Genomic DNA, 12,922 nt, shown 5'->3' on the forward strand with positions numbered 1-12,922 from the left:
TAAGGCTACATTTTAGTCACAGTTTTTTTTTAGTAAAAGTCATGAACAGGTCACGGGCAGTAAACAAAAATTCACAGCCTGTGACCTGTCCATGACTTGTACTATATACCCCTGACTAAATCTTGGGCAGGAGTAGTCCAGAACCCCTGCTGGTGCTGGGGTTGGTGGGGCTGGCAGGCTCCCTACCCGGCTCCTTGTGGCTCCCCGTAAGTGGCGACACGTCCCTCCCTCAGCTCCTAGCTCCGCGCGCTGCCCCCGCCCCAGCGCTGGCTCCGCAGCTCCCATTGCCGGGAACCGCAGCCAATGGGAGCTGCGGGGGCGGTGTCTGCAGGCGGAGGCAGTGCACGGAGCTAGGAGCTGAGGGAGGGAGGGACATGTCGCTGCTTCTGGGGAGCCCACCCCTGAGGTAAGCGCTGCCCCTCACCCACTCCTGTGCGACAACCCCTAGCCCTGAGTCCCCTCCCAGACAAAAACTCCTACTGCTGCTGATGGGGGGAGGGGGGGGGCGAGACTGCCCCAGCAGTGGCTGGTGTGGCTGGCCCAGGGGCTGCCTGAATTGCTCAGGCGGCCCCCGGGCCAGCTGCACCGGCTGCTGCAGAAGTCACAGAGGTCCTGGAGAGTCACAGAATCTGTGACTTCCGTGACAAATTCACAGCCTCACTTACAAGTCATACTTTGTACAAAGATTATTACAATAGTGTGTAGGGTGTGAATGCAGAGCTGTATTCTGTCACACGATTATACCGCATCGCCCAGGGCAGATGGAGGGCCCAGGGCTCCCCACAGCAGCCTGGACTCCCTGGGCAGCAGGCTGGCTCTGCCTTCTGGCCTGGCCAGGGGACGGGCCCCTGGGGGGAAGAGGAGGAGCAGAGGTGGGGCCACTGAGAGGGGCCGGCTGGGAAGAGGCTGGCGCTGCAGGCAGGGGTCACGAAGTGCAGCCCCTGCTTGTGTCGCTCCGCGCCTGCCTGATGCTTGCATTTTGGCGGGGCAATGCAGCTCCCTGCCCCTCAAACTACACTCATGTTAAGAAGTGGATGGGCCTGGCCCACCCACTGTGAAAAGTGAGGGGACCGTGGCCTCCTGGTCCCCCCATTCCAGCACCCCTGTCTCCATTCCCCTGATTATCCTACTAGGTCTTCTCTGTACCTATTGCAGTTTAAATTAATCTTTCTGGAACATGGGAGACGAGAACTCTACACAGTATGCCAGATGAGATCTTACCAGTGCCTTGTGCAATGTCATTGATACTTCTCAGCCTCTGCTGGAAATGCCTCGGCTAATACTTTGTAAGATCATATGATCATCCTCACTGAAAACCAAGGCAAAATGCGAATTTAGCTTCTGGGCTATACTGTAGCTTATCTTTAATCTCTTTCCCATCCACAGTGCATAGTGGCCCTACCACTTCCTTCCTCATTCTCTTTTCATTTATGTAACTAAAAAACCACTCAGTATTTGTTTTATTTCATTTGGCAAGAGCTAATTCCGCATCACTCTCAGCAATTCTCACTTTATTCGAACATTTTTCTATCTTCCTTGATGTAGCTTTCTTTGCTCATCATTTTCCCTTTCCATATTGGTGGTTATCCAGCCAGCCAGGTCTGGAGCCTTTTCCTACAAGTTTCCCTCCCTTGTTTGGGATGTAAATTTCAGCTAGCTTTTGTACAGTTGGGCCAGAGAAATTCCAAGCTGCTTTTGCATTTCAGTCCTTGCGAACGTCAGTCCAGCGACTTCTTTAACTAATTCCCTTAATTTCCCAAAGTCTGCCCTCTTGCAACCTAGACCTTGCTCCCTCTGCTCTGTGATGCAAGTGCCTTGCACCAGCCCTTTACCTGGCACAATTTTTCCCCGGCAGTGATCACTGAATAATTAAAAAAGAGAAAAGTTGCAAAATTTGTACAAAGCCCTTATAAAGGCACAGAAGTGGCCCTACTTTTCATGCCCCAATAGTGCATTGAATGGATGAACTATGCCGTGAGTGACAGCATCGCTTTCATTAGCATTCACCAATCCCACTGTCACGTACGTTGCTTTGTGTCTCTCTCCTTTTCACTGCCCTTCACTTTAATTAACTACGGCTCCCATCTATCAGTCTCCGACCCTACAGGCAGCTAGAGTCCTTCTGGATCACTGAGGACCGTGACAAACAGGTGTCAAATCCTTGTGGCAATGAGATTGGCTTCTGTATCTCCACCTCTCCCTGGTAGCCTGTTGTGGTTTGGACACTCCAGAGTATGCATTAGAAGGTCTGCGGGAAGCTGGGACTTGGCCAGGGCCATAGAGATGAGGACGTCAGAGGCTACAAGGGAAAACTGCAGGGTCCCCAGTGGGACATTCCCCTCTTGTCTCAGGGACAGAGCCTGAGCTGAGATCCCGTCCCCACTCGGAACCAAGGGTGGATTCTCTCCCCAGTGAAAGAGACCAGCAGGAAAGTATAGATCAGAACCTTGTTATCAGCGTCGAAAAATGTCACCTGCCTCTGTTCATAGTCCAGAGAAACACGGATCTTCTGGGGGCTGTAGCTCATGGACAGGAAGGTTGTTGGGCAGGTGAGAGCTCGGTACTGGCCCCCCCACTGTCGCACACCCCAGATCCCCCCCTCAGGGTTCAGGATGATCTCTCCCTTCCTCCTCACAGACTCTCTGGCCACCCCCACGGCCCACCGTCCCCCATCTCCCACGTCCACCTCCCAGAAATGTCTCCCCGAGGTGAATCCCTCACAGCCCAGCACACAGAGAATAAAATCAAATCTCTTGGGATTGTCAGGGAGATCCTGCTGTGTGTTTCCCCATCTCACGCATTTCCGATCTGCAGACACGATGAGCCTGGGATGAGCCGTGTCTGGATCCAGAGTCACATTCACTGGGGAGAGAGAGAGAATCAGAGCGTTAGGGGCAGAGCTCAGACCTGGGGGAGGCTGGGACCATTTCTCACACTCCCCAGCAGCCCCGTTCTGGCTGGGACAGTCCCTAGTTTTCTGTCTTTCTGTCCTGGGTCCCAGGGAATTGCCTCTGTGCTGGGGCTGAGCTGGGATTTCACTGCAGTTCCCTCCTTCCAGACACTAAAGGTGCGGTTACAGCTGCTGTTGTGGTTGCAGAGCTTGGCTCTCTGTCTTTTTCCTATTACCTCTCCCTGGACAGGTCTTGCAAGTTCTTTCTCCCTCTCCACAACCTATATACTGGTTTGAAGGAAGATTTTAATGAACTGTCAATAAGTTCACTCCATTTTTTAAAATACGATTTTGTGCAGCACTAGACCCATCCACTCACGGCACTAAAACTGTTACAAACATGGAGGAATTAGCCTGTAAGCATTATAAACGTCACTTTCCAGACAAGGTTTCCCCATACATAGAATCAGAGAATCGTAGGACTGGAAGGGACCTCGAGAGCAGTGGCGTAGCCGGGTGGAGAAAACAGGGGGAGCGGAGATAACAAAGGCGCCACCCACTCGTACTCACCCGGCGGCGCTCCGGGTCCTCGGCATCGGGTCCTTCACTCGCTCCGGTCTTCGGCAGCACTGAAGGACCCCCCCTCCCCCACCACCAAAGACCGGAGCGAGTGAAGGACCCGACGCCGAAAAGCTGCTGAAGACCCGGAGCGCCGCCTGACCGGCTGCCAAAGACCCGGAGCGCCGCCGGGTGAGTAAAAATTAAAAAGGCGCCAATACATTAAAAAGGCCCCACTTGTGCTCGGTGTGGGAGCGGCCGCTGCCCCGCTCCCCCCGTAGCTATGCTACTGCTCGAGAGGTCGTCTAGTCCAGCCCCCTGCACTCATGGCAGGACTAAGTATTATCTAGACCATCCCTGACAGGTGTTTGTCCAACCTGCTCTTAAAAATCCCCAGCAGCCCCAGTTTTTCCTCATGTCCAAACTAACATGTTTGCACTCGGGTGTGCATAATGTTCATTTAAGGGACATGCTAACGTCGGCACATTGGTACCTAAGATGCTGTAGACCAGTGGTTTTCAACCTGTGGACCACAGGCCACTGGGGGTCTGCAGACTATGTCTAAAGCATCCGCGAAAGGTCGTCGTTACCATAGACCAGTGGTTTTCAACCTGTGTCCACAGATCCTGGGGGCCCACAGACTATGTCTGAGATTTCCAAACAGGTCTGCACTTCCATTTGAAATTTTTTAGAGGTCCAAAAGTGAAAAAAGGTTGAAAACCGCATCTGGGCTGTGTTTGCATAGGAATGGTCAAACGACCATGTGATGCAGATCCACCAGATGGTATGTTCCATTAAAGAAAAGGTCACACAGCCATTTTCAGCGTACATGTTCATTACAAACACCCAGTTTTATTTTATTTCTACATCAGCAGTTTCATCAACCTCTAATTTCATCCTTCTAATTTTCTTCAAATAATTTTTTTTTAAAGACACATTCAGGGGACCCAGGTGCAATGTTGGATAAAATAACCATTGGATAAATGTTTAATGCTCTAGCTTTTCGCTGAAAAAAGACGGTCAACATGGTCTGTCTGGGGTATCGTGCCCCCCCCCCCCATCCCAATCCTCAGTCACAGTGTGTGCCCAGCACAGGATTACCCTGGGCAGGGAGAATCAATCTCTACCTGTCACAGCAACCCCCTTCTTATTCACATGTTGAGCCTAGTTTGAGATGAGTTGGGTCTCTGATCCCAGAAAGGTTTTTCCACAATCACTGAGAATCTGAGGCCCAAATCCCTGTAAAACTCACCCTTTGTATGTGTTTTTGTTACACCCTGTGGCAGAGACAATTCCCATTCTCTCTTCAGTTCAGATGACAGCATGTCTAGAGTGAGGAGAAGGGGAGAGAGAGATGAGATTTCGGGCTGTCATGTTTATGGCCAGCTTTCTGCTACTAATTGACACAACTGTTCTTTAATTTTGAAACCCAAGCAGAGGGAAAGGGGTTGAGAGACAGAGGAAGGTTGAGAAATGAAGAGATACAGGAAGAATTTCTAGGAAGGGCAAAGTATAATTAAACAGAATCAGGAATATTCTGGGAACACTTTGCATAACGAGGGGCCTGATACTCATTTACTCTGAGGACCCTTTGTATGGCTCTGACAGTGTAAAGAGGCCTTTACACACTTTAAAGCCCCTTCATACTGTCAGTCCGTAAAGGTGTTAGTGTAAATAAAGACCAGGCCTTATATCACTCGGTCCATCCAAGGATTTCAGGTGAACACTCTGCTCGCACAGGGTCTGATTTTCAAAGGCTCTGTGCACCCACGGCTCTAACTGAAGTCAATGGGACCCGCTGGTGCTCAGCACTGCTGTATATCAGGCCCTCAGTGTTTGTTACATGTAGGGATCTGGAAGCATTTTAATACATCCACCAGTTGCACATCAGATCCACACCCTCCTGTGGGGACTGGAATGATTGTAATTGTCATTTTGAAGATGGGGACACTGAGGCAGGGAGAGGCTGATTTGGCGAAGGAGGTTAAGTCCATTAATGGCTATTAGCCAGGATGGGTAAGGAATGGTGTCCCTAGCCTCTGTTTGTCAGAGGGTGGAGATGGATGGCAGGAGAGAGATCGCTTGATCATGACCTGTTAGGTTCACTCCCTCTGGGGCACCTGGCATTGGGCACTGTCGGCAGACAGGATACTGGGCTAGATGGACCTTTGGTTTGACCCTGTCTGGCCATTCTTATGTTCTTATGAAGGTCGCACAGCAAGTCAATGGCAGAGCTGGAACAGAGCCCAGCAATCCCGACTCCCAGACTGCCGCACTATCTTTAGATATATTTCCTTTCTCTTTGTTATTAAATAGCAGTTTGGGGGGCTCTTGTCTCCATTTATAAACAGGATGAAGCCATAACTGAATGTTGTCAGGAGAATGTGACATGGCTCCCTTCACCTGGATCCTGTTTTTCTCATTACTTAGAAGAAATTTCTTAATGGAAAAAGGAATCACATTTGTATCATTATTGATTGTGAACAATAATTTATTTTTGCTTGGAAATTCCCCAGCCCTTTGCCCCCTGATTCAGGAGCTGTGTTTGAAAGTTAGGCTCTGATTTATTTCAGTTTGATGTAAGCATCTAATCATAAGTAATCAGCTGGAGCCCATCACCTCCCAAAAGCACAGGTTTCAGCTTCCTCACTAGACCTTAGTACCTTTGAATTTCCTCAGAGTAGCCTTCAGGGCAATATTTTGCTGACACCAAAAATCAAGTTTGATTTCCAGCTTAGGAGAAATCTCCTCTGGCTGCTGGAACTTCCTTTTTTCACATCTAGAGAGCAACAAACTTTTTCCGGTTAACAAGCATTTTATTTCACTATGGAAGTACTGAGCTGTGGGGCCTAGACAGAATTTCTCTGTGTGTCCCAGCCACAGAGCAGTTATATCCCAGCCAGTGGCACTGCAAGCTTCCCCCCTGGTGTCCCATGAGTGTGCTTCAACCTGGCCCAGTGGGACCAGCTTTAGGGACAGGACGGGAGTTCGATCCCCATGAGCAATTGACTCTTTGTCCTCTGTGCTTTGGTGGCCAGTAGGTTCCCATATGTCTGCTAGTCACTCGGCTGTGGGCACCTGTCCACATGGATCTGGACTGAGATCAACTCCCCTCTCACCAGCCCATTCCTTAGGTTTCCAAATCGTCATCAAGACTTTTATTTACTCCTGACCTGGGCCCTACAGAACTCAGACGCCCAAGAGGTGAAAAGCTCATACTCCATTCCACAGGCCTGGGACATCTCCCCCACCCTGGGAAGGCAGGTGATCAGATAATACTGTTCACAGGGGCCAATTTTACAAAGTGCCGGGGGGCACTCGCCCCCTGGCTCTGCCCCAGGCCCCGCCCCGACTCCACCCCTTCCCCCAAAGCCCCACCCCACCCCGCCTCTTCCACCCAGTTCCGCCCCCTCCCCCACGCATGCCATGTCGTCGCTCCTCCTCCTCCCTCCCAGAGCCTCCCATATGTCACAAAACAGCTGATTGGGGCAGGCGGAGGCATGGGGAGGGATGGGGAGTTGCTGATCCGTGGGGTCCACCGGTGGGTGGGAGACACTGGGGAGGCGGGGGGGAGCTGATGGGGGGCTGCCGGTGGGTGTTCAGCACCCACCATTTTTTCCCCATGGGTACTCCAGCCCCAGAGCACCCACGGAATCGGCGCCTATGATACTGTTAGCTTTGCATGAAATGCAGGAACCCCAGGTTTCTGTTAAACAGAGGGAGAGGCCTACTCCATGTGTCACCTTGCCCCACTTTGCTGTTGGGCCTGGAGGTGATTTTTTGGTAACGTGGTGTCCCAGCCTGTTCCTAGAATAATGAAGTACGAAGGCAATTGAGAAGGAGCCATCTACCTGTTCAAGGTGCATCTGATGCCCTATAGGGGAAACAGAGAGAAACAGGACGTTCAGTTCCATGCACCATGCATTGGGGCTCTCTCCTGCTCTGGACAGGACTCACTGTGCCATCACACGCTGAGCTCCCGACATGCTTCACTGGAGTTTGTGACTTTACAAATTCAACTATGAATACCTGGCTAAACAGGCCAGGTTTTCAGCAGCAACCACCGGATAGTCCCATGGAATAACGCAAGCAAGTTATAGTGCAATGGAAGCTCTGGTACAGCTAAAATGGATTATCACCTTGTCTACACTGAAGTGCTACGGCAGCACAGCTGTATTGTTTTAAATGTAGACATACCCTGATTTAAAAGCAATATTGTAAAGTGCTCTAAAATCCACATGAAGACTCTGATTTTACTTCAGATGTATCGTCAAAGGAATCACATTAATTAGAGGCATGATGAAAGATTCTACTAGTCCGTGTAAAGTAATCATGCTCCTCAACCATATCCTGAACAATTTGACTGATTGTGATCAAAGGAAAGCCAGTTTCTGGGACATTTGGCCAAGAGGTTCCTGACTCCCAGCGCCCCTACCAGGAATTGCTCATAGCATCTTTAGCGTCATGTAACTTCTTTGTGCAGAGTTAGGCAATATGAGTGGTCAGCGCAGAAAGGAGAATACGTGTGTGGACGGTGTTGGAGGAGTGCAAGGGATGTGGGGGTTGGGAGGATGCAGGGTCCAGGTTTGGCCTCTTTGCCAGCCTTTGGAGGTGTGTTGTGGTGCAACTGTTGAGGGGCCAGTTGTTTTATGAGCCCTGAGTCAGGAAATAAGGAATTGTCCTCAAACAGATCTTCGCTCTGGGAGCTCAGAAGAGCTGACAGAGTAGAACCATAAATGGGGGAAATTGACCACCTTCCCCTCCAGTGACATACCTGTTTGAGGAAGGGAAGGGGAGGGTTCTGTGGCCAGGGTAATCACTGCCAGTGAGCCAGAGGCAGTGGAGGGGGTTGATACAAATAAATTTCCTGGTGTGGCTCTAACACAGGCTCACCTGCAGGAATTCCCTCACCGGCTGCTGACACTTCTTATCCATCTCACCGATCAGCTCACTGAGACGGGAAATCTCCTCGAAGAGTTTGGCGACCTTTTCGTCCTGAATCTTCGCAATCTCCTTCTTCAGCTCTTCCAGTAATGCCAGCAGGGGTCGCTCTTGTTCCTTCAGAAACTGGCGCAGTTGCTCAAATTCAGACACAATCTTCTGCCTCTCGGCTTCCGTCTTTTCCTTTAGTGAACAATGACAAATCAGGAAAGGGCAGGTCAGAGTTTTGGAGACAATCAGGGTGAGTTTGTGCCAGAAGCGGCAGAAGCACCCTAAAAGTGTGTGTGGGGGGGCCCACCGGCACTTGAACCATGGCCTGCCTCCCGGGCCGCCTCTTCCCCCTGAGGCCCTACTCTTGCACCGCCTGTTACCCCCAGACCCCACCCTCGCACCATCCCTTCCCCCGCTCCCGTGCCGCCTATTCCCCTCAAAACCCCACTCTTGGCTCACTCCTTTCTGCCCCCTCCCCCAATCACTTGCCCCTATGGCTGATAAAAAGTGATGGGGCCATTGCCCCCTGACCACCCCGTTCCAGTGCCCTTGAGATGTGCAGGAGGGAAAATTCACCACAACCTCTAAAATTCAGCTTAAGATATTGCCTTAGAAATTTTCCCTATGGATAGAGAGAAGATTTTCCTAGAGACCCCCCCAGCCAGCCCCATTTTCTGTTTATCATGTCTGATATCTGGCATGATTAGAAATGCTTTTGCACTGGCCCCTGACAACCCAAGTCTATCAATAGAAAGGGCAGAAGGGGGTAGTACTCAGAATTCCCCGGGCAGACATCCATGGGGAGAAAAACCACAACACACAAAAACAACATTTAAATGGGTCAATGGTGCTCTCCTGACAACAGTTACTCACACACACACACACTGCATGCACACAGAGAGAGCAACAACTCACCGACAGCTGTGACACACAAAACAGACATGCACAAAAGTGTGCACACGCAGGAACACAATTACAGAGAGATAGGGACACACACACTGTCTCCCGTAGCACCACATGGCCACAGAGGAAAAACATACACTCCTCCATAATGCCACAGCAAAATATACCCTCAGAGATCGTTACCCCAAATAATAACTACTGGTTAATGACAATGGGACCTACCAGGAATTCCTGCAATTTCCTCTCTTCAGACTGTCTACATTTTGTGAGCTTTTCTTTTTCTTCCTTCAGCATCAGCAAATGGGTTTGGAATTGATCCTGAGAGGGAAGAAAAAGACTTGGTGTGGTTTTTTTTTTTGCTTTGGCAGGAGTGGGCAGGGGTCTATTCCCACCATGGGAAAGAAAAAACAGCATTGCTGGAATTTAGTCTTTGATGAAACTCTTTCTAACGTGTCTCCATTGGCAGGAGGAAATAAAGCCAATTCCCTGAAAGCCCACTGGCTGGAGATGCTGGGTTAAGCCCTAGAATAAATTGCCTAGGGAGGCTGTGGAATCTCCATCACTGGAGATTTTTAAGAGCAGGTTAGACAAACACCTGTCAGGGGTGGTCTAGATAATACTTAGTCCTGCCATGAGTGCAGGGGACTGGACTAGACGACCTCTCAAAGTCCCTTCCAGTCCTACGATTCTATGATTCTCTCCAGCGATTCCCTTAGACCCTCTCACCAGGCAGTAATATTGACAGCCATCATTCTCGGCTGCCCAGTGCACAGCAGCAGGGGACCCTGCACCCAGCGCTGCTCTGGCTTTGAGTGATCCGGATGGTTTGGTCCCCATAAATGAGTTTACCCTTGTTGGGATGGAAGTGAGTGATACAGACAAAAGGGGGGCGGTTCTGGGTTCGATCCCAGCCCCTGTGTAACTGTAAGGCTCTAGAAACATGATCAATCTGTTCATCTCCTGAGTAAGGGGATGACATGGGGCGAGCAGAGTGAGTGTTCACCAACCCCCTGGTTCATAGGGACCTGCTGGGGACATGCAGGAATGTGGCTGGGGCGCCCTGCACTCTGCCTTTTCTCAGCTGCCACAATCGCCCATGGAGCAGAGTGTAAGAGCAGCCCCCGGGGCTGGGGATCCAGGCAGGGCCCCCGGAAAAGCAGATATTCCCAGGAGGTGGAAAGATGTCATACAGCCACCTCTGCCCCCACTCTGTGTCCCTGTGCTGAGCTCAGCTCTGTCGGGGGTGGAGAGTGAAGGACTGTGATCTATTTAAGGCATGGTGTGTACACACCCTGCAGAGCATGTTCCGAACAGAGGCAGCAGATGGGACAGGCCACTCCGAGTTTCTTTCCTACCTCCCCTTGGTCTCTGGCCGTCCTGAAAGGCTGTAAATATTTGGGGGCGGGGGGGGGGGGCGGGCAGGCAGGGACCTCCTTGCAGATTTGGCTGGTCTATTAATGAATCATAATAGTAATGAAGAGTGCAGTCGTGTAGCTTTTCTCACTCCCAGGGGCAGTACTGAAGGAAAGCATGTTCCCTGCCCTCCTTTCTGTCTGCACCTTCCCTCCAGATTAGAACAAAGGGATGTGTACGCGCAGAACTGCAGTGAGGTAAGCCAGGACTCTATTCTAGACAACCTAGAGAGCTTCATTCACCAGCATGCTGGATCTTTCTGCCCTTGCTCTCATGGCCCAGCCCTTGCATTAGAGATGACCCCCCTTCTCCAGCACTTGGAATGCTGGCTGCACCCCCTTCTTCTAGCGAACCAGATCCAGCAGCATGGGGCCCTTCTGCCCGCTCAGGAATAGCCACAAAGGTCCCACACCACCCCCCAGGAACAGCAGGGAAGGCAGCAGGGCCTCAGAGTCAGGGGAGCAGCTGGGCGCCATCAAATGCTCCCCCCAGCAGTCAGGGTTTATCTGCTTGGGAGAATTGGTTGGATCTAGTTAGCTCTTCCCCTGATGACACACCCAGAGCCCCCTGGTGGGGTGTGGTTGATGGGGACCCCAGAGCAGTAGGTCTTGGAGTTAACACCCTCTTTGGATTGATGGATCAGTTCTAGCCCCTTGGAGCTATTGTCTCAGGCTCTCTGCAAACTCAGGCAGGCCTTGCCATATCACTTATGCTTAGTTCTCATTTCCAAGCTATTCTTTGCAAGAATGAAGGCCAGGAGCTTACTTTTTGGTGGTTCTGTTGAGACTAGAAATTGAGGGTGTGATGCAAGCGGGTGACTCTAGGAGCTAGGGTCCATATGCCTGTGCCTTAATCCAGCCCCATGTGTGCTCCATGCAGCAGAGGGAGGGCTGCTGTGTTCATCATGAAGGTGAATGCCCTGCTTGAAGTGCCTGGGCTGTCAGGGATGTGTTGGGAGCAGCTCATTCCCCCTCCATTCCCAGCCTGGCAGCAGAAACTGCCTCACTCTGAGCTCAGGTGACCATCTCTCCCTAATGAATAGTGCAGGGTTGGCAGGCTGGGACAGCACCTGCCCGGAGGGAGGAGCCTGCAGGGGAGAGATTTGGATGGAGCTAGAGACTAGGGAAAAAAATGTAGGAAATTAGGGGACTCTGCGGCTTCTAGAATGACTCCAAAAAGACTCTAGATGCCCTGGGAGCAAAGTTCAGATTAGACTGCAAAGGAAAGGACCAAATGAACCCGGATCCAGAGTGTTTCCTACCTGATATTTCTGGGCAGCCTCCTTCATGAGCAGCACCTTGTGAGATCTATGCTCGGGGGATTTCTCGCAAACCACACACACGGCTTCCCCGTCCTCTTCGCAGAACAGGTTGAGTTTCTCCTGGTGTTTCTTGCACAGATTCCATTCTTTAAGTATTTCTGTTAATCTTGCCAGGTCCCAGTTGGGCCGGAGATTCTCCTTCTGGATCCGAGCTCTGCACATGGGACAGCACAAAGGGTCATAGTCCCCTTTTGTCCATGTGTCACAGTGCTGAGAGATGCAGTCCCGGCAGAAGTTGTGCCCACAGTCTACGCTCACCGGCTCCGTGAAATAGTTTCTGCAGATGGGACATTTGGTTTCCTCTTGGAGTCCCTGTTCAGAAGCCCCTGAAGCCATGGCAGCGAGGAGCTGGGCTTCTGTTCTCTCTGCCTTCTGCTCCGAATCAGAAGTGATTTTGCTGATAATGAAAGGTCCCTGCCTGACCTCCTATCAGCTGCTCTCCAGCACAGGAGCAGAAGGTGCAGAAAAAGGAGGGGGTGGGAGAAGGAATAGAGGAAAGATAAGAAAATAAAGAAGTTTGACCTACATGGGGCGAGGAGGAGAAGGAATGCGAGGGGAAGGGGGTAGAGAAATAAAAAGGGAATGGAAAGAAAAGGCAGGGGGAGGATAAAGTGGGTGATGAATATGAAAAGAAACAAATTTAGGCTGCTCTTCATCTGAAACGAGTGTGTCTCAGACACATACAGATTTGCACTGAAATAACCAACGGGGTGAATTAAACCCATATAGTTGTGTCAGTGACAGTCGTGTGCGTCGATCCGGCCTGGCTGTGCTGTGTTAGATGCTGAACAGTCTAACATTCCCATCCCAGGGACTGTCAGACTTACAATCACTTCCTGGCTTAATATCAGAGGCATCCTGTGACCTGGGAACAAGTTGTGTCCTACTTGCTGTGGGCTGATTCT

At 51.0% G+C, this 12,922-nt stretch overlaps 1 protein-coding gene across 1 annotated transcript; it reads right to left on the reverse strand.

The window, feature by feature from the left end:
• Positions 1–496: 496 nt before the first annotated feature.
• Positions 497–12,922, reverse strand: LOC102943457 (zinc finger protein RFP). The gene is made up of 7 exons (XM_027832427.3): positions 11,958–12,922; positions 9,506–9,601; positions 8,342–8,572; positions 7,300–7,322; positions 6,112–6,227; positions 4,701–4,775; positions 497–2,862 (listed from the first exon to the last, which is right to left on the reverse strand). Exons 1-7 carry the CDS (start codon positions 12,351–12,353, stop codon positions 2,348–2,350), a joined length of 1,452 nt encoding a protein of 483 aa, XP_027688228.2. The 5' UTR covers positions 12,354–12,922; the 3' UTR covers positions 497–2,347.

This window comes from Chelonia mydas, chromosome 14 (assembly GCF_015237465.2).
Source record: "Chelonia mydas isolate rCheMyd1 chromosome 14, rCheMyd1.pri.v2, whole genome shotgun sequence".
Lineage (NCBI taxonomy): Eukaryota > Metazoa > Chordata > Testudines > Cheloniidae > Chelonia > Chelonia mydas.

Coding starts and splice junctions, on each gene's coding strand:
- LOC102943457 (XM_027832427.3), bottom strand. CDS start 12,353: ATGGCTTCAGGGGCTTCTGAACAGGGACTCCAAGAGGAAACCAAATGT. Junction 4,776..6,111: donor TACTCTGAGGAAATTCAAAG/GTACTAAGGTCT, acceptor TCCTCACTCTAG/ACATGCTGTCATCTGAACTG. Junction 2,863..4,700: donor AACAAAAACACATACAAAGG/GTGAGTTTTACA, acceptor CTCTCTCCCCAG/TGAATGTGACTCTGGATCCA.